Source organism: Prinia subflava, chromosome 3 (genome assembly GCF_021018805.1).
Source record: "Prinia subflava isolate CZ2003 ecotype Zambia chromosome 3, Cam_Psub_1.2, whole genome shotgun sequence".
NCBI lineage: Eukaryota > Metazoa > Chordata > Aves > Passeriformes > Cisticolidae > Prinia > Prinia subflava.
In genome coordinates this window covers 36,839,391-36,860,512 of record NC_086249.1, presented here as the reverse complement: position 1 = coordinate 36,860,512, position 21,122 = coordinate 36,839,391, and the positions used below count along the sequence as shown (strand labels likewise).

Below are 21,122 nucleotides of genomic sequence, written 5' to 3'. Positions count from 1 at the left end.
GGCAGGAAAATGTTGCAAACCCCACTGAGGACAGAGAAATATTACAAAGGGCCTACTGAGAAGCAGGAAATATGAGGCGGAAACAATAAAATGAGATTCAGCTTGGAAAAATAGAAGGGAATACATGTGGGGAATAATATTTAATAATAACTTCACTGGGAGGAAAAGAGCGGAAAAGCAGAAAATCTGGAGGGAGAAGAAGAGCTCCAGCAAGACCAAAAGTGAGCAGCAAATGAGATACCTTGCAAGGGAGGTGCTGAGGTTAATGTGCTGAGCTGAGAGCTGCTCCCTGGCTGGCTCCCCTTGGGCATCGTGGGCCACATGTGAGCGCTGGCCCCAAACTGCACCAACCTCCCCTGTCCCCTAATGACCCTGGCACAGCTGGTGGCAGCTGCACAGGGGCACACAAGCCCCTGCTAAGGGGCTCTGTCCCCCGATGTGCCCAGCTCAGAGGTGAGACATTCCAGGGTGTTTCTCCTCTCCAGAGTGTTTGCTGGGAGGGGATCCTGTCGCTGGCCATGGTTTCCTGCTGTTCTCTGCATGGCTTAGTGGTTTGGGCAGGGGATTGCCTACAGCCACCTCAGGGCACCGCTGTGCCCACGGGTCCCCTAGTGAGGACACCACCGGCCTGGTGTGTGTGCTCAGGGCAAACCAGCACCAGCCCAGCCTCTGTGGGGTTTGCTGGCTTTTCCCCACCCTCTCCACTGCTTGCTGTGCACACCAACTCCCAGCACGGCACGAAACGGAAACTGCCAAGGGCAAAGAAACTCCACGGATAAAAATCCAAGAAAAAGCTTTAACACAAATTGTTGGCCTCCCCTGCTGTGCGGAACTCGTCACCTCAGCACATCTGCTCCGAGCCATGGCTGACCCCCTCCTTCCCTGCCAGCTTTCTGCTCTCAGCCATGCTACCTCACCTCCCCCAAACACCAGGAAGCTGTGACATTTTGGAATGTGCTATGTCAAGCCTGACCAAGGCCATGTTTTCCCCCGACTGTTCTTTCCTACTTTTTTGAGTCATAAACATGCAGATCCAACAATCACCCAATTTCCTCTCCGTGCCCCTTTTGCCTCCTCCAGCCACCCACCTGCCCACACAGAGCAGGGCCAGCGTCACCAGCAGCAGGAGGGAGCAAACACCAGGAAAGCAGAGTGGCCTTGTCCCAGACTGAGCTATGTCCCCTGGCACCACAGAGCTTTGCTTTTGGTCTCACTTATGAGGATGGAGTTGGCTCTAGCAAGAAGGGTCCCCATGCAGAGCACAGTGGGAACAGCACAGCCACTTGCTGAGAATTATTCACTCAAAATACTCAGCTGGTAACTGTGAATCCAACTGAAACCAAAATCCTCAGAAAAAGCTATTTGCTGCAGAGTATTTGGTATTCTTTAAAAAGAATGAGCCCACAGGTTCTGGCCCATCCTGCTCCCACCACTGCTCCCCAGCCAGCTGAGAGATCCCCCCCTCAGCTGATGCTCAGATGCCATCTCCCTTTGCCCCACTCTCCAAACACATCCCCTCAGAACATGCCCCACTGGAGCACACTGTTCAGTCACGTAAGTTGATGGGTTTACTGTTATTCTTTAAAAATACAGCAAAAAGTTCAAACTTTAGGTTTTGCCAGTCTGGAGAGGTGGGCTGGTCAGATGTTCTTTTGTAGACACAGGAAAGCAAAGCATTAACTGAAAAAAAAAACCCTATGACAAAGCAAACAAAACCAAAGTCACACCATAAAGTATTTATTAAGAAACAAAGGGGGCTTTTTTCTTCAGTTGTAAGAAACACTTTAAAGCAAGTGCTCTTTCAGAGATTTAAAAGCTATATCAAATGGTAACATTGGTTTTACATTATTGTACATGACATTAAAAAAACCCACCACATCTCACAAAATTCCTTTTATTAGAACTCGGGTTTCTCTGCCTTCAAGTTGTAAATTAATTTCTAGAGACTTAAATTTAACTTATTCTTTTTTTTTTTTTTAAACAAGTAAACAATATACAAAGATTCACCTGAATTTCGTAGGTCAGAGGAGGTGTCCTTGCCAGGGCCTGGGCAAGGCAGGCAGGGGGGTGGAGCTGACTCAGTGGTTCACAGCTGGGCACGGTCAGGAGCACAGGAGGAGCTGCTTGTCTGGCCCTGCAGCCTCGGCCAGGGCTCACCCAGGGCCAGGCACCTCCTGCTCCTGGGGAAGCACAGGCAGCTGTGCCTGCTGCCAGCTCAGCCTGGCCCCACCGCTACGTGGGCAGGTAGAAACCTACAGCCCCAGAGACCAGAGGGTCCTTCAGCAGCCTGGCAGCGCCCAGCTCTGGAGCACCCTGAAGATCCCCGAGCACCAGGAGTGCAGCACCCGACACCTCCCGCCGCCGGCGCTGCCTGCCCAGACACAGCCTGGCGGGAGGGGAAGGCAGGGCTGGCACACCAACCTTTCTGTCCAGCTCCTGCGCACTGCCTGGGCCATCCCAGCCAGGAACAACAGCTCCGGGATAAATCACCTATTCATTTCCCCGCCTCAGTGGCCAAACCGTGGCTGCCCGCTGCAGACTGCCTGTGTGTGGCGTTTATGAGTAAACCATTGGGTTTGGCAGGGCATCTGCACCGTCTGTGTCATTTAAAAACAGACATACAAAACAGAGCATCACAGTTATTGCTACGTATTGATACAGTATCAGACAACAAGAAACCTTTTGTCATCACTGGTCTGCTTACAGTAATCGCTTGGGTTTTGCACAAGGCCTCAAGTCTTGTGTTGCACCGTTTTGGCTGAGGAGCAAATGGATCGAAATCCAGAGGCTACATATTTAAAGACAAAACCAGTCTTAGTTTGCTGCATTTGGGGTGATAGAATTAGAATGATCTGATTGTTGCCTCTTCAGCCTGGAGAGGTGTTTTCCCCAGATGAAGCAAAGCAGGATGGAGCCAACAGCTCCAGTGTAAAGTCTCCCTCCTGTCTGCATCTCACCATCTTCATGACCCCTGTGACACCACAAGCACCTTTGTCCTTTGGTTGGGCTTTTTCCTTACTTTTTAATACAGCTGTGCCTCCCTAGTCTCTTGCCACAAGGGTAAAGGACAAGAAGATGGATTTTGGAAACCTCCACCAACCCACTCACATCCCAGCTGGGATCTGTGTAACACTCTCCCACTCCCACAGGGTAGGGCAGGGGACAAGATCAAGTCCACTTTCCTACAGGCAGACTCCAATGCAAGCAGGCCTTGGGGCTGACACCTTCGTGAGCACATTCACACGGCGTTCCTGTTTCACGGGAAGTGAGGTTAAACCAGGCGTATTTGGAATCACAGTCTGACCTTTCTCTGCCAAGGCAGGTTCAGTTCAGACATTGCCAGCTGTACCAAAAGCTTTGCTGAGCGTCACAAAGAGCAAGCACCTCGTACCGTGGTTTTAGTACAACGTTCACAAAGACAAAGTCTGTGCAAACCACTGCTGGGTCCTGATCTTGACACAAAACCAAATCAAGAAGGGTTTCAAGTGCACTGGAAAGAAGAGCAGAATAACTCACTCTTCTAATTCCTATAATACAAAGAAAATTGGTCTTTGCAAGACCAAGCCTCTGGTGGCGGTTCACCCCAAAGTTGGTGTGTGTAAGAAGCCATGGGGGCTGGCAACAGCTCCCTGTACACAGGGATTGCACTGTTCGGCTCTCAGTTGTGATTGTCAGTAAAGCAACGGGAAACGTCATTATGGAGTTGGGAACAGAGAGGTTTCTGAAGTACTGCGCTCTTGTACAGTGTAACAAAACTCTTTCTAGAATTAATTAGGCAAATACTTGTGACCATGTCATACCTGAAGGGCACTTAACGGCTCCGACATTTATCTCACGAGTACAGTGATCTGAAATACATATGCATTTCCAGCGTAATCCTTCGCCGCCGTAAATCACGCGCTGGAATGAGAGCGTATCTGGCAACATTAATTCCGAGATATCATCCTTACAGTTCCTGGCAACAGACCCCGATGAAAATAAATGGTTTATAAACACTGTCTGACATGCATGAGCCTTTCAAAATTATTTACAAGTGGTGTTCTGGGAGCTTTGTTCCAAGGAAGTCTCTCTCCTCTGTTCAGTTCACACATTAGAATCGGCCGGGTGGGGATGGCAAGGCGGCAGCCCTACACAGTCACGGCCGGGTACATCTTCTGCTCGCTGTTGGCGTGTGGGTAGGGAGCCTGGATCTGCCTGTAGCCGCCCTGCAGGCCATCCAGGAAGGGCGGCACTGGGGTCAGCGGCACCGCGTCGTGCTGCACGGCGTAGCCCACGTACTGTGGGTGCAGGAACTGGCCCTGGTGCGGCACGATCTGCGTGGCCTGCTGGCAGTTCAGCACCGAGAAGTTCGTGGGCATGTTGACGTAGACGTTATTCATGGTCCCCTCTGGCAAGCAGCAGTTGGTCTGCGACCTCGTCGGCGGAGCTCTGGCCCCTGAGTTGGCGCTGGAGCTGGAGCTGGCAGCTGTGCTCGACTGGCGGGAGGAGGAGCCGCGGGAGGTGCTGGCACTTGGGATCATGGGGATGGTCTCCATCAGGCGCGTGCCTGCAGGGGCTCGGCTCTGCTGGGGCTCCTGCTTGGGCCGCAGGCATCGGCAGCAGCAAGCAGCCACCAGGGACCCCAGGATGATGAAGGCGACAAAGACAGATCCCACGATAAGGAACGGCACGTAGATGGGCACTGCAACAGCAAGGAAAACACTGTCACCGGGGTCAAGGACAAAACTCGGCAGCTCCAGCAGAAGTCCCCCCCTCATCCAAGCAAAGCCCACCTCCTCCCAACACAGGTCAATACAAGCAGAGCATTTTATACCAGAATGATGAAAAGGGCTGCTAAACCAAATGGCTTAAATTTTCCTCCTTTTAATGGTGGTCTAGTTCACAGTAATCACTGCTCCACATTTCATCAACTCCTGTCTCCAATATGCCCTACTAGAGCAATCAGGCAAGATACAACTGGGTTTGAACAGTGCCTTAGGGAGATACTTTGGGGCAGGATCCCTGCTGAGGGCTCAGGATCATGGGGCAGCCAAACCCTGGTGCCACATGACATCCCTCTCCATTACCAGCCCGCTCTGGCTGTTGTCAGCCCGCTGGGGCAGGGTGACAGCCAGGCAGTGACCAGACAGCAGTCACAGGGGCTCTGACACCCCACAGCCCTAGGGATGAACGTCCACCTGTTCTGCACTTCCACCCTGGGTTAGGGAGAAACCACAGAGCAGGTGGTGCAGAGACAGCACCATGCTCCAAAGGGGCAGCATTCCTCCTTGTGAGGCCTCATGAAGGGATGTCAGGGCAGGAGGACTGAGGCTGGGCAAGGGGTGAGAGCAGAAAGCATAGATGATGATCACTGGCGGCATCAGGAGCCACCAAGGGTGGTAAACACCATCCCTGGAAGAATACGGGGTACACATACAGACTTCACAGAATACACTTGAGTTGGAAAGGACCCAAAAGAATCATGAGTTCAACTCTTAAGTGAACAGCCCACACAGGGATCAAACCCACAATGGCGTTACAAGCACGATGCTCTATCCAACTGAGCTAATCCATTCTGCAGTCCCAGGGAAAAAGCTTTTTTCTCTGCCTCAGTAAGAAATCTGCACGGATATATCCACAAATAACAAAGGGAAGGTGTCTCCCTTCAGCGTTTGTCAATGGTCCCAGCAACATGCCTGGAGTTCATCATTTCCACCAAAACCTGGCAGCTCCAAGACTCAGGCAGGGCTACGGATCCCTGCTTGACCCTGTCTGACCCTGCTAAGGCAGCCACTGCTAATGACCTGCAAGTTAATCAGTGCCAGCACAGGGCAATGGCTCTCAAACCTGCCAAAGCAATAAATTTTAAATAAAAAAAATTTTGTTAAAAAAATGCATTGTTCTCAGAACTGCAAAGGGGGGTTATCTGTCTGCTCAAGTCAGAATACTTCCCAGCACAGCTGATTACACGGAGTTATAGCCAAAAGGCCACTTTTCTTCCATCACTTTAGTACTTTTAAACAAAAGCCTGTAAAACATCGTCTCCACTTCTGCACTCAGCGCTACAGCAGCTCTTGAGCAGGTGCACACACTTGCTCCACACTGTAATGTGCAAGTTTTCCAGGAGTAAATCTGTCCTAATTATAACATCACTTCAGGCTACTTCTCCCACACTCAGCATGTGTGGATGGCAGCAAGGGTGCTGGGAGCCACCGGGGCTTTTTAAAACAGCAGTAGAAAGACTTGAGTTTATCCTTGAAATTCAGTCTTGTAAAACCACTCCTAAGTGGGGATATCAGAGCTGAAAGAACATACACAATTACAGTGGGGACCAGCCAGAGTCCTTTTGAAATATCCTGTTACTTTTTCTGATCTGCTCATACAGAGCAGGGTTGTCTCATTTTTCCTTGCCTTTTCAATGGCGAGCTCAAGCACGGCTGAGGAGCCCGTTCAAAGTGGCGGCAGGGCTGTGCCAGGCCGAGACGGCTGGCCTGGGACTCAGGGGAGCGGTGTCACCTGCTCTGACAGAGACATGGCCGGGATTTCCAGCAGTAAGGGCGGGAAAGGCAGGCCTGCAGCTTGGGCACTTCTCCCCGTGCAGAGCGGCCGCCGGGCCTGGCCAGCGCTGACTCCGTCCGACCCCACGACTCGACCGAGGGGGAACCTGCGCCAGCACGGGAAGGGGCGGCCAAGAAGATCGCCGCAAACCCGCGACGGCTCCCGCGGAGCCGCCGAGCCGGAGACACCTCCGGGCCATCCTCGCCGTGCCGGGGCCGCCTCACCTGCCGCGCCGTCGGGGCCGTCCCTGCCGGGGCGGCCCGGCTCGCCGCCGCCCTGCCGCCGGTCGTTGTCGCAGGCGCCCTGGTCGAGGCGCGCCTCGGCGCTGGAGCAGCAGTACCGGAGGGCGCAGCTGCCGCAGCAGATGGTGGCGTCGCCGCCGTCGAAGCGCTCGGGGCACTGGAAGCCGTCCCGCCAGCCGCCCTGCCCGTCCAGCCAGCCGTGGCAGTACTCGCCGCTGCCCGCGGCCCCCGCCGGCAGCAGCCAGCCCAGCGCCGCCAGCAGCAGCCAGCCCCGCATGGCGCCGCCGGGGGGGCGGCCGCTCCGTCAGGGTCCCCCGGCGCCGGGGCAGCGCCGCCCGGCCCCCCGGGGCAGGCAGCCGCCGCGCTGCGGGGACTCTGGCCGCGGGTCCCGCCGCCGCCGCATGCCCGGGGCCGGCCCGCGGGGTGCGGAGCCGCCGCCCGGGGCGCACCGGCGGGCGCCGCTACTCCGCTCTCGCTCCCCGCCGCCTCTCCGCGCCCTCCCGGCCCGCGCCCTCCTCCGCGCCCATGGGCGAGGGACGGCGGCAGCCCGCGATCCTCCCACGGACGGAGCGGGTCGGACGCGCCGCGCTGCTCCCGGTGCGCCCCGTCCGGCGCCGCGCCCGCTCCACCGCTCGGCGCGGGGGGCGCCGCGCCCGCACTTATAGGCGGTGGGGGGGCGGCCCAGCGCGCATGCGCCAGCCCCGCCCCGCCCGACGGGGCGGTCCCAGCGCGCGGGCGGGGGTCGCGGCGCTGGCCGGGCACGGTCCCTGCGGGCACCGCCAGCCAAACCTGCCCGGCGGCGGGATTTGCCTCCCGAACCCCTAAAGTCAGTGCCAGCCGCAGGCCCGGCACAAGGATGCACCTTCAGCTGCTGAAGTGTCAAGAAAGTCTGCGGTTTCTCGTTCCCTGTGAGAGCTGTCGTGACACCAGCTACAGCTCTGACTTACAATGCATTGCATCAAGTAAAAAAATACTTCTTCTAATAAAAAGACACGAGCAGGAAAGCTCTGATAAGTGGCACTAGTTTTAAATTCCACGGTAAAGGCATTTCACTGGGAGGAAAGTGACTGCAAAGTGTTGTGTATTTCTCTCATTCCTTCAAGCTTTTCTTCTTTAATTTAGTAATTATTGTCCCTCTCCCTCCACCTTCATGCCATCTTTTGTTCTCCTTTCAGCCAGTCTTTGACAGCTACGGGCTTTCGGTTAACTGCTGGTCTGGAGCACCAGATTCTGATCAAATTAGGGACCAGGTAAATGCATTGCACCCCCTCAGCTTGGCGGCTGCTCCCAGTGAGTTCTCTTCCCAGCTGTAGCCCTCCTGCAGCTCAGCCCATGGCCGGAGCTGTGCTGCTGCAAGGGCAGGCTGCAGAGGTGGTTCCTACACACCTCATGCCTTACCTACCTCAGAGAGGATTAGTAACCCGGAGCAGCTAACCTTTGGAAAAGTTTGCATTTATCAAGATGGAAATGGGGCCGCAGCGCGACAGGTTTTACACCACCCAATCAGCCCAGCTGGGTGAACGAGAAGAAACTTGCAGTGATTGAGCTGATGGGGTTTGAGATGCTCCATCTCAAAACTTGAGCAGCAGCTCCCCAGAGCTGTCAGCTCCAGCACGAGGAGCCCACCACAGACAGTCCTGGCCAGTGACAGATTCCGTATACTCAGCCCGTGTCCCCCACAGCACCCATGAACTCAAGACACCCCAGCAGCAATGGGGCACGGGGAGGGAAGGGGGTTGCCTGGGGAAGGAATTAGAACCATGAGCTCCTGCCAGTGACCTGTCTTTGGATATCTGGCAGCCACAAGTGACAGCACAGCAGCTGTGAAATGCCTGCATTCACAGAGGTCTTCCTACAAGATCATTTTCCTTAAATCTGGGTTAGACACACATTTTCATAATAAGAAAAGCAGCTTCTTGGTTCTTTTATACGTGGCAAGCAAAATACTTTCCCAGCCCCATCCTCTGAGTTGATGGTTCACTGATACTCAGTAAGGTGCTTCTCTTTCAATAGCAAAACCAGACTATGAGAAGAGAGGTTAAAAGCAGACTATCTAATCTAATCTGTACTCCAAGTTAGGAGTCTTGATCATAACAAAATACCAGCACCAGATCCCCTGCAGAGATTATCTGTAACAGGTACTTTATATATTCAAGCTCAGGATTTGTCTCAACTTGCCCGGATAACAGCAGAGATAATAGTGCACCTCATTATGCTTTTGTGAAACTTTAAACATTTGGCACTTTGCAAAGTGCTTTAGATCCTATTTAGCAATAGACTAATTAGTGGAGTTTGGGGTGGGTTTTTTTTCACTGTCTTCAAAAGCTGATCAGGTAATATCCCTATGATTTAAATTTAAAAGCACACAAAAATCCAGAACCAAAGTATGTGGAAACACATAAATATAGCAACAGTCTTTTCTTCTCTGCAACTTCTTCACTCGATTTCCCATGTCTAGCAACCTCATTACATTAGTTCAATCTACTTCAACATAAAACGAGCCCATTCCAGATTTTGTAGGACACCAAACACATCCCATCCCATCAAACTTAGCGTTTGTGCAGCTTTTAGATATAATTGAAATAACATATAGGTCCTGGAGTGGGAGAAGATTTTTAAAGCCTACATGTATTCAGTAATGATCACATAGTCTACAGATCTCTATAATTTGCTTAAACTTTATTTTTTTTTCTACAAGTCTGTCTGTGCTACTACTACCAGGTACAGTTTTCTGAGGCTTTAGGGTCAGTAGAAAAGTTCATTGCCATTTTCCAGCCAAATGCATGACCTCAGGAAAGCAAATACGTTTCATTTTGGGAATTTTAAGAACTCACCTGCTGTTTCGCTGGTCCTGAAAAACTGTCTCTTAGAGCAGAGAAAATGAGAGTTAAAAACACTTTTGCTAGTTGTCCGAAACAGGTGAAGTGCATTTTCCACATAATTTTTAGCACTCTGAGCTGCAAACTGCCTGTGCAGCACTTTACAGCATCTATAGGACCCAATGTCCAGCTGTGGCACTGGCTGTGTGAGAGCAGTACCTGCACCCCTGTATGCCTGGGCACAGAGCTGTGGCAGAGCTGCCTGTGCCACTGACCAGCCTGGATGCTGATCCTTGAAGGCAGAGCTGCCGTGGGATAATGGCCACCATATGTTTAAGTGGCTCTCTAAAACTGGTATCTTCTTACCTTGTATATTTATTCAGTCACTGCATTGATAGGAATTCTCCTCATTGTAGCAAGGGCGTTTTTGCTGTTTTTCTATTACAGTCTCTCTCCAGATGGAAATTTCTCAAAAGTATTTCTGTGCTTTCAGAGCACGGTGCTTTGCTTTCCTAGGGCTGGCATGCTTCATGTGCTAAAGTTCTTCACAAATATAACAGCTCCTACTAAAAAAAAACAAAACCAAACCAAAAAAAAAAAAAAAAAAAAAAAAAAAGACAACAGAAATAAGAAAGATATGAAAAGAGAGGCAATACAGAAGCACATCTCTCATTCTGAACAGCTCCCAGTTCAAGAAAGGGAAAAATGAGGACACCCCACCTTGAGTCTGAACTGCTGAGCCATTCACAGCAGGTACCACAAACATTTGTTGGGCCAGCTGTGCCAGCACACATTGGACAGGAAGGAAAGAAGAGAAAGGACAAATTAGTGGAAACTGTAACAATAAGTAAGAAGCAACAGTCTCTATCCTCCCCTTTGGGTGTCTATCCCACACACGAACACAGACCTCTCACCTTATTCTGTATCTCTGTTTTGGTCGGAGTCTCTCCTAGGGCCAGGAAAACTCTGTGACACAACTCTCCAAGCTGCTGTGAGCTTCTGTGGCTGTGTAAGTGGCTCTCGCTGTTAGGGATGTTTTGCTTTCTCTATCGTATTTTCAACCCATGCTGTTGTAGCTTGTCACATTCCCTTGATGTTAAGAGAGAACACAAAAATGGCAGCAACTCCTCTTTTCTTTTCGACCCCTTGGTGACAAAGTTTAGATGGCAGATGGATACTGTCTTCTTTTCCCCTTTGGAATTTCCAGTTTTATTCTTGGTAACCTTGTCACTTGGGCACAAGTGAAATTATCTGCTTTCCATTGCCCAGCCCTGGATGCCAAACAGGCATATGTATGTACTTTCCCATTTTATTTAGCTCACATACCTACTGTTACATCATTACTGTCAAACAATTTTGCAGCCTTATCAGGAATCTGGAAAATCTGGATTCTGGAATTACTTTGACTCTACTGTTGTGTCCACAACATTGCAAATCAGAATTGTAAATTAAACATAGCTTGAAGTGTTCAGCTAGAACTCATCATCACGGTACTATTGTTTAGATGACTTGGCATGTAAAAGTCAGGCCATGCTTACCACAAGAGATGGATTTCATTGCTTTCTGTACACTTCAGCAGCAGAGATTCCTCTTCCTGGTAACACAAAATAAAGGATTTCATTCTAATCGTGCAAGGGTTTAGTTAGTTTAAAAACAGTTTGTTTTATTGCTTGTAGGTTTTTTAACTTAGAAACAAATCACCTTGGAGTTGTAATCTCTGCATCTTGTCCATTTATCCCAGCAAAGTCACTTCTCAGGCAAAACTGTATTTCCCACTGCTAAAGCAATGCCTTGCTGCCCCCATGTGAAGTTAGTGAGAAGAGTTGCGCTACTGAAACTCCACTGTGGAGTTTGTATGGAGAACTGTTGAATTTCAGATCGCAATCCATACTGTCAGGTTATACCAACACAATTTCCCAGGTGAGGATAGTTACCAGAATATATGAGCTTACCTTAGCAGCCTTTCCTTTTCTTCTCACCCTGGTTATTAGGTATCTTTTACACTAGGGTACCTGTGGCAAGTATAATTTAAACACCATCAGTACATTTAAGGGTGGAAACAGCCACTCCAATTGTGGTATTGGTTGCATAAGCTGGACTGGATTTTATTTCTGCTTAGGGAACTTATTTAATATCTACATTTTAAAATACACGTGTACTCATAGCAAAAGGCTTTCTTTTATTGGCTCTCATTTCCTGGAGAATAATTAGATCAAGGTGACCCAAGGGAAAAAAAAAAACAAAAACAACCAGTCACAGAATGAGGCAAAGGACTGTAAAAATAACTTTGAATGAAGGGATATGAAGTTAGCACTCTCCTCAGGGGCTGGGCTGTGACTCTGCAGTGGCTGACCAGCACCGAGCACATCAGGAGGCGCAGCTCAGCCCCTGCTGTGAGCGCTCCCTCCCAGCACACGCCGCAGTGACAGCAGGAATCAGTGCTGGCACCACCTTATCACAGCCAGCACAGGCACCTCCCGTATCGCCCGTCTGGCTCCAAAACGCACCACTGTCCTGATAACGGGGCTGGGGGTGCAGCTGAAGGGAGGTGAGCGGGTAACAATAACTCCAAGTGCTGGGGGACATTTCCCTATAAATTCACGAGTGCAGGAGGCTGTCACTCAGAAAGCGTCCTCAGTTTCAACACAACCCAGTCGAAGCAGAGCTTTAGGGAGCTTGTTAGTGTTGTCCAACTACTCAGACAGCCTTGATTAATACAAATGTCAGGCTATCCTCCCTCAGGTCTTAGTGCATTGATTTTTGGAGCTTTCACTTGCTGCAGACACAACAGATTGCTGTACAATATATAAAAGCCTGGATACAAAGCTGATGTGCACAGCTTCAGATTGAAAGGGATGCTGTTTCCTAATTGATTTATTACTTCTGCTCCAACCAATCACTCCAGCCACTAGCAATAAAAGGAAAGAATTTTAGTCTTTTTTCCCCACTCCTCATACAGAAAACAGAAGAATGACTTGTGGACTAAACCCATCATCCCACTGTCTAATCTCACAGTGAGGCTGGCAAATTTGACAAGGCATCATTATTAAAAAGTTATTTAAACTACAAAAAGAAAACCCCAGGAAAGTACAGGAATTTTCCACATTCACACTTCAGTTTATGCCATGCAGAACACAAAACATGAGCATTTTATCAAATGCAGGAAGAGAAAACTGAAGATATTTAACACCAGAAATTTAACACAGAAAGGTTGTTCACCTCCTAATGCCATAGTGCAAGACAAGGATTTGGACACCACATAGCAGAAGTAGCATCACTATGCAGTTGTTGCCTTTTATTGCACTTTTTGCCTGTGCAGTGAAATCAGTGAAGTTCCAGCAAGGAAAAAAACCCCACTTTTTCTCATAGTTCAGCTCAACAGCACTTAGTGCAGCTAAATTTGCAGTTTGGGGGTTTATATAGTGATTATTACTGCAGACAGGCAAGAAGCAGCAACTTGTGGACAATTACAAATATTTATGAGAATATTTTCTAGATCAAGACATTTTATCTACTGCTTAGAAAAGAAGTAAAGAAGACTGTATTTGCTTGAATCATTTCTATTTTACTTGACAATTATCTAGCTTGACAAAGAGGCTTTGAATTTTGCCCCTCCCTCCATTTCCCAGGGCTGACACATCCAGTACTCTGCAGCAGTGTTACGTTTATGTTATTATTTCTGCCACTGGTGGACTGGTATCACCATGCATCTACCTGAGACCAGGATCTTACCCCACATCCCTTCTGCCCCTGTATTTTCCAGCAACTCCAATGGCATGCCCTGATACCACCCCAATGTGGATATCACCATGACAGAGCAACAGGCACCAGCTGCTGCAGCACTACAAAAAAGTCACAGGGAGAGGTGATGATGAAGGTGACAAATCTCAAGTGTAAAACAACAAATTACTCAGAGGAGCATTTCTAGCTAAATAATTTACTAATAAAGTATAAATTGAAGCTAATAAGCCTTTGTGTTAGACCTGCATCTCCACCACAGAAATTAAATTTTGACAGGCTGCCACAAGTCTTTCTGCAGTTCCAGCCTCTTTTTCACATCCCCAATACCATCGGGAGGTTGCTATTGGAACTGACAGCATCATCACCCCTGAAGCCAACACAAGCAAGGTTAAAAGTCTTCCCTCTGGTCTCAGGGCAGTGCTCAGCATCAATTCCTCTTTGCTACCACAGGATCAGGTAAGAGCTTTGCTCTGTGGTCCATACCACATAAGCTTAGTTAGCAGCCAAAGGTCTCCCTGTCCCTGGGAATAAGGATTGCTTCTGGTTTGGCTGCTGGAGGTATGTGAACATCTGCCTGCTCCTTAGTCAGCAAATAAATAAGATAAAGGACAATTTCTATTTGCGACTGATAAAATAAGCATTACTAAGACTTTTTTCCATGGCATTAAGGCTGGCACCTTCCTTCACTATCACTTCTGTCCATTCACTTGGTATGACCCAGTGCTAAATTAGAGCCCCTGCAGTTGTTAAAGGAGGCGACACACTGGAGAGCTGTGCCACACAAAGCTGCACCAAACAAAGGCAGCACAGGGGTGAGAGACACCATCACTCCTCCACACATTGTCACAAAATGAGTGGTGTCCAGCAGAGATGGAGTGGTGTCCCCACACTATAAGGACTAACTGCTTGCTGCCATGGCTTCCATTTAGCATTTGGGCCCACTCATTCCAAACTTCGTTTTGAAAGATGGACTTTTTTTTCAGTAAGGACATTTTTATCACATCTTACCTTATCCCCACACAGAACCACAGTGAATATGCTCAAAGGTTAGATTCCCTTTATATATATGTTAATAAAGAAATAAGGATAGCCCAAACAGCCAAGGAATGCAAACAGTTAACAGGATGAGGAGGTTTGGGTGTTTTTTCACTTCAGGGTAGCTTCTCCTTAGGTACTTAACCATGGAGTTAATAAACTACCCAACTCTACACAGCTTGCTTTTTTGCCCAAGGTTTCACTCAATTTGAAGTCTACTCAAGCTGCCCCTTTTTTTCCCTATGAGAATTTACCCCCTTCTCCTCTTAATAAGAGTACATGGTATTTTTCATCTTTCATATAATAAAGTGTAATTTTTGAATCCTTGACTTTGAATATTCATCAAGTGTGTGTTTTTTTCCCATTTTAGTACAGCACAGTGACTGATCAAAACCTCATCCTTCTAGCTTTCTTTTGTGGCTAGGATCATCATCACCCCAGAAGCACATCCTGTTACCACAAAGTGCCATATTAAATGCACAGAGTCAGGAAACGATTTTTTTTCCCAGGAGCTACATGTCAGCTTCTAATCAGAACTTTATTTTGGAAGCAATTACATGACTTTCTAATAAGCTGCTGTCCTGCCGGTACCCAATCATACGCCGTACAGTGATCCCTGCATTAAAGAGAAAAGAAAAAAAGAGAAAGCCATCAGTCTGGGAAATATTAATTGAATAAACAAATATTTTTTGCCTCTTCAGCTATTGACCTATTTAGGACAGGCAAGTTTTCCATACAGCTGTTCAACAGATATGACCCGATATCCTGGTGAGGGCTGATCTGTACTCAAACAAAAGTAAAATCAAACCAGAAGCTCTTCCAGTTTAGAAGCTTCTAAACTTAATCATAACCTGTTCGTACTAAGCTAGAATTGCCTTACTTCTAAAGGGTGAGGAAACAGAAAACAGCTAATGAAACACCCAGCCTACTCACCTCCTCACTGTGGCATTTAACAGCAACCATGGGTTATAAAGATGAAATTCCTGAGGCAGAGTGAGGAAAGCATTAAGTAATAAACGTCCTAGCAACAGGAGGCAAATGGGTCAGGATTGTTCAAACACTGAAGTGCAACAAAATTCTATCACCTTAAAAAAAAGTGTGTCAGAAAATGTTAACACCAAGGAAACAAAAGGTGACATACCTTGTCGTAGAATTGTTTAGATTGAAAAGATTGAGTCCGACTATTAACCTAGCATGGCCACGTTCACCACTAACCCATGTCCCTAAGCACTAAGCCCACATTGTTTCTGAACACTTCCAAGGATAGTGACCCCACTGCTTTTCTGGGCAGCCTGTTCCAGTGCTTGACAACAACCCTTTCAGTGAAGAATTTTCCTGTAATATCCAAACTAAACCTGCCCTAGGACAACCCGAGGTCATCTCCTCTTGTCCTGTCACTTGTTGCCTGGGAGAAGAGACTGACCCCCACCTGGCTGCCCCTCCTTTCAGGCACTTACAGAGAGTGATGAGGCCCCCCTGAGCCTCCTTTTCTCCAGACCAAACACCCCCAGCTCCCTCAGCTGCTCCTCACAGCACTTGTGCTCCAGACCCTTCCCCAGCCCCGCTGCCCTTCTCTGGACACGCTCCAGCCCCTCACTGTCCTTCTTGCAGTGAGGGCCAGAACAGCATTGGAGGAGTGGCCTCAGCAGTGCCCAGCACAGGGGGATGGTCACTGCCCTGCTCCTGCTGGCAACACTACTACTGATACAAATGCACCTGTCCAAGCCATGAGTAGCCAGTTTCTCCATGAGGACACTGTGGGAGAACATGTCAAAGGCTTTACAATAGTCCAAGCAGAAAACATACACAACCTTTCCCTCATCCACTAAGCTTGTCACCTTGTCACAGATGATCACATTGATCAAGCAGGACCTGCCCGTAACAACCTCCTGCTGGCTGGGACTGATCCCTTGGTTGTCCTGCACACGCCATACGATGGCACTGAAGGTGATTTGCTCCATGACCTTTCCCAACACTGAGGTCATGCTGACAGGCCTGTACCTCCTTGGTACTTCCTTCTGACCCTTCTTGCAGACAGGTGTCCCATTTGCTGACCTCCAGTCAACCACGACCTCTCTGCTTAGCCAGGACCACTGGTAAATGATTGAAAGTAGCTCAGCCAGTTCTTCCACCAGCTCTTTCAGTAACCTTGGGTAGATTCCATGCAGCACCCCAGACTTGCAGCTCTCTAAGTGGCATGGCAGATCAGTGACCATTTCACTGCACATGCTGCAAGACAGCTACTCCCACGAGGGTCCTGTGGTGGCAGGATGTAACTGTCTCCTACCACCCGATGAACATTCAACACTGAACCCAGAAGAAATGATCCTGAACTAAATTAAAATGAGTTGTCCCATTCACAGCAGTAAGCCTTGTGCCTTACATCCCCTCACCTCTCCCCACACTTCATTCCCGTCACATCTCCATCCTCCTTTTAAGGAACCTACCAGCCTGGTTGCGTGGAGATGGTGTGTCACACATGTCACAGTTGTGCTGGAGCTCCATGGACACTGTTGCAATGGGTAACCACACTCTTCCAAAGCTGCTGCATGCATCACCTCCGTGTCACGCCCCTCCCCAAACCCAGGTGCCCATTTCCATGAGAATCCACACCAGTTAATTAGCATGATACTTCAGCCATCCATCAGTGTCTAGAGACAGCAGTCACAGTGCTGGAAGGTACTTAATGAGAGGGAAGAGAGAAACAGCCTGACAGCACAATCCCAAATCCTGACACAAATCCTGACAGTTACTCCCAAAACTACATAATTTATTGCTGCAAATTTTTGTACATAGATAGTTCTTTGTTCTTACAAACTTGAGAAAGTTTTAGGGAAACAAGATTTTTATAGACCATAAGGCATTTATGCTTATGAAAGTGATAGATACTCTTAATTTCTTATGAAGAATCTACAAGGTGCTCCTTCTGCTGAGACACTCCAGGTATAACCAGTAACATAACCGAGCTGACATGAATGACTGGATTATTTCTACTGTCCTCATGAGTAGTGGAGTGGAAATAACTAAAGAATTACCACTGACATCAAAGAGAGGGGAGAAAGCCACTAAAGCTGTATTCCTGAACCTTATTTCAACTTAAACCCCAATACTATAAATGCAATCATGATCCAAAATGCAGTTGTTAGGAACATGTCGATGGAGGGAGTGTAGCTGAATTCGGATTTTTTGTGGTGAAGAAGACACAAACTCTGACCCGCTCCACCTTATTTCAACCTCCTCCCTCACAATCCACAAGAAAGAAGTACGTAAGTGTAATATCTACCTAACTGATTTGAAAGAAACAGAGACATATGCGAGTGCAAAGACAGTTCTGGATCAGAAAGAGGTTCCTGAACCAAGCAATCTGAGGCACAGCTCTTTCCCTGTTCCTGCTGTCTTCATCGTAGGGAGAATGCTGAAACTTCTAGTAAAAGAAAGAGGTCACATACATAAGTTTATACCACAGGTGTACAACAAGGTAGAAACTAACAGAAAACCACGTCTTACACATGGACTTGAACCTTCTTCCAGACCAGACTTTTCTTTCTTTACAGAACAGATAATCTAGACTTGATTTAATTTCATGATTTAATTTCAAGCTTCTTAACCTGCTTTGTAGAAAACCAAGCCACACCTTGAATGACTTGTATTTTACACGCTGACCATATTAACACAACTTTAAATTGGGGGTGAAAAAAAAAATTGAAACAGTGTCTACAGTGCTGAGTCTCAAAAATCATGGCTAAATTCAACCACCCAAGTAATAGTCTGGGAATATAATTCTTTCAAATCCCATTCTGACTTTAGTTTGTACTACTATATGTGATTATTCTATTATACAAACACTTTTTCACTTAGGCTAAATTAAGGACATAACTGCTGTTTAATTGGAAAAGAAACAGAGCAGAGGTACCCACGAGGCTCAGACTGTTTCCCAATTTACAAAGCCATTCCTAGTGCTGTTACATTACACCATGACCCAGGTTTATATTGTGCACTGTGAAGAAATTCTAGACAACCCCACAATAAAATACCTCCCTTTACCCACTCTCCCTCTGCATTTTCAATGCAGGATCAAGACCCTAACTTCAGCAAGAACAATTCTGCACAACATGAATTCTAGGAAGAACAGTTCTACACATGAGCTAAAGAGGTTTTTGTTTCTCCTATAATGTAGGAGAATGACAGGAAATGATCTCTCAGATAGGTAAATATGTATTACAAGGATCACAGCATTATTGTTTTATTGTTTGCACAATGGTAAGTTGCACATATGGACAAAAAGTACACATTTAGAATTAGTTTCACAAATTAATACATTATAAGAGTCCAGTGGTTTAACATATTAACTATTAAAAAAAGCAGTAACAAAGGAATACAAACATTACAGTTTTGACTGCAGCCCAATAAAAGTTTAAAAACAGGTTGAAATCAAAATAAACCGTAAGCTTTATTTTTCTGTAACATTAAAAAAAACCACATATCCCTTCCTAAGAGACTGCTCACAAAGATGCAATAACATACAAGTACAAAAGTGACGAATTCTGTGCTCAGTTTCCCTTAATTTTATCAGATTGACAAACCATTTGTCAAAGAGCAATCACTGCTGAATGCAGACACTTCCAAAACATACAAAATGGTAGTAACACTAACAATAGAAAGCAAATGACAAAACCTCTACGTAAAATCAACTTGGCTCCAAAATTTCATGCTCACACATCAACCTGGTATCATTATTTGCAAAGAATCCATTGTTTTATTATTTAATTTTTAAGATATTTTCCTGGATATTCCTAGTGCACACCAAATTGGAGATGCAGAACAACAAGCTGTGATGTTGCGGTATGTAGGATTCATAAACTAATGCTGCAATAGCTTTAACCTTCAAATTACACCATTTTCCTCCTCTGTTCTTGAGCAGCAAATTACTGTACTACACCTTGTTTGAAAGTAGATGCCCAGCTGCTTTTAAGGCAGTGCTGATGAGAAGCTCTTGAATCAGCTTGGGTTTGTAACACTTAATTTGGGTTATCATTAGGACAGCGCATCCTATCTCCCTCAAATGCAAGAAAAAGCTCATCCAGCCTGGCAACTCCTGCTTGCACACAGACCTTTCAGTGGCATCCTGAGCTTTCAGCTGAAATCCTGCAGTGCTCTGCTCTTCAGCTCAGGAGAAAAATGAAATCAAACAGTTTGGGAACACTACCTATGAAATGTCTGTGTTGAAATCTCAGACTCCTCTTTAGAGTTGGCTGCTAAATGGGCCAAGAAAAAGGTTAAAAAAAACCAAACCAAACCAAACCAGCTACTAACCACTATCTAGCAAAGTTTATGAAATAGTAAACATTGTATTTCAGCTGGTTTTATACAACAAAACACAGAAGCAATGATGACACAGCCTGGGACCCACTTTTTGAAATTCCTAGGAACATCAAGATACAGTCCACGGGACAACATGGAGAAACAGAACACACAAAGAAAAGAAAATCTGTCTATGGGGGAAGGTATGCACATCTGTGTTTTATACATATATATATATACACATACATACACACAGATGTGTGCACTGTACTGTATATATTTACATCCATATACACAAAAACACCCTGAAGTAGATTTAAAGGCCATATCCAGGAACAGAAGATATGAACTCTAGTATTTGTACTAGAATATATTTTATCTGTACAAAAAAAACAAATATGCATATATTCATATGGTATAAAGCTTATTAACAAAAAATATTCTGCTACTAACATTAGGTTAAATAGATGATTTTACAAGATTCTTTAATAATAATGCAGTATAGAACATTTCTAAAACTAGGGCCTAAAATAAAAATACATAAATGGGTTTCTATTCACAAGAAAATAGCTGTTCAATATGATTTCACTAGGGAAAAGTAGCAAAATTTTTATAAATCTCCTGGGATGCAATTTAATTAACGTATCAATCTAGAAAAATAGACTTTTCAGATGAAGAAAGTTGATGCACTTCCCCGTCCCTAAAAGGGGTGCCTATCTTTTCCCTCGCTTGTTTCCAGCTGGAGGTTTCTTCAGCTGAAGAAGTTGCCCTCCTGTCCCAAAGCCTGCAGATGCAGGATTAGACACCCCGAACGTCAGGCCAGCTGATGCTGTGATGCCAGGATTGCTGAAGTTAAACCCAGATGTAGTCGAGCTCCCAAAGCCTTATGGGGGAGGAAAAAGTATTTTTAAAACATCAGTTATATCAGGATTGTAAATTTGTTCTCCTTGAAGTTTTTAACACCAGCCTCTTTATTACCAGCACTTGCAACACTTTTTACCAACGTGGATCAACAATGGTGAATCACATTGCTAGAGCACTTGGACTTTCCAGGGCAACTTGGATATTGCAACAGTAACCGAGACTACCCTCAGTGAGTGCAAACAATTATATCCTAAATCACAAATCTGTTATACCATTATGCATACAAAAGCAGCACACACAAGTCCCACTGAAATTGAACAACAGAAGAACCATAATTCCTCAAGTACTCAGCATAAACATGCAATGCAATCCTAAGGTGGGAGAGAAGGCAGCAGGTACAGGTGGACCAAGACCACTCACTTCACTCACAGCAGAGAAAGGGCAAGGCTGGAGTTGGAGTGCTCAGCCGCCCTCCTCCTGACTTGGCTGTCTTTGCCTGCCTTTATAACATGTGTGACACAGACCACACCTTCTATGTGAGGCACAAAAGGCTCAAAGAATCTTTGCCAAACTGTTTGTATTT

At 46.9% G+C, this 21,122-nt stretch overlaps 2 protein-coding genes and 1 long non-coding RNA gene across 4 annotated transcripts in view; all 3 read right to left on the bottom strand.

Moving 5' to 3' along the window:
- Positions 1–1,728: 1,728 nt before the first annotated feature.
- SHISA2 (shisa family member 2) lies at positions 1,729–7,056 on the bottom strand. Its single transcript, XM_063394696.1, has 2 exons — positions 6,762–7,056; positions 1,729–4,681 (listed from the first exon to the last, which is right to left on the bottom strand). The coding sequence occupies exons 1-2, from the start codon at positions 7,054–7,056 to the stop codon at positions 4,128–4,130; spliced, it is 849 nt and encodes a 282-aa protein (XP_063250766.1). The 3' UTR covers positions 1,729–4,127.
- A 1,377-nt stretch (positions 7,057–8,433) lies between these two features.
- Positions 8,434–13,303, bottom strand: LOC134549175 (uncharacterized). Its single transcript, XR_010080015.1, has 3 exons — positions 11,551–13,303; positions 11,137–11,192; positions 8,434–10,687 (listed from the first exon to the last, which is right to left on the bottom strand). It is a non-coding gene; the product is annotated as an uncharacterized LOC134549175 (long non-coding RNA).
- A 5,287-nt stretch (positions 13,304–18,590) lies between these two features.
- NUP58 (nucleoporin 58) overlaps positions 18,591–21,122 on the bottom strand; it is a 36,055-nt gene continuing 33,523 nt past the window's right edge. For both annotated transcript variants that reach the window (XM_063394695.1, XM_063394694.1), the window contains exon 16: positions 18,591–20,558. In XM_063394695.1, coding sequence (XP_063250765.1) covers positions 20,389–20,558 — 170 coding nt within the window. In that variant the 3' untranslated portion in view covers positions 18,591–20,388. The remainder of the gene's footprint in view (positions 20,559–21,122) is intronic.

Bases quoted from the DNA above. Each gene is read 5' to 3' on its own strand.
- SHISA2 (XM_063394696.1), bottom strand. From the start codon at position 7,056: ATGCGGGGCTGGCTGCTGCTGGCGGCGCTGGGCTGGCTGCTGCCGGCG. The intron at 4,682-6,761 runs GTGAGGCGGCCC...TTGCTGTTGCAG, and splicing joins CGGCCCCGACGGCGCGGCAG to TGCCCATCTACGTGCCGTTC.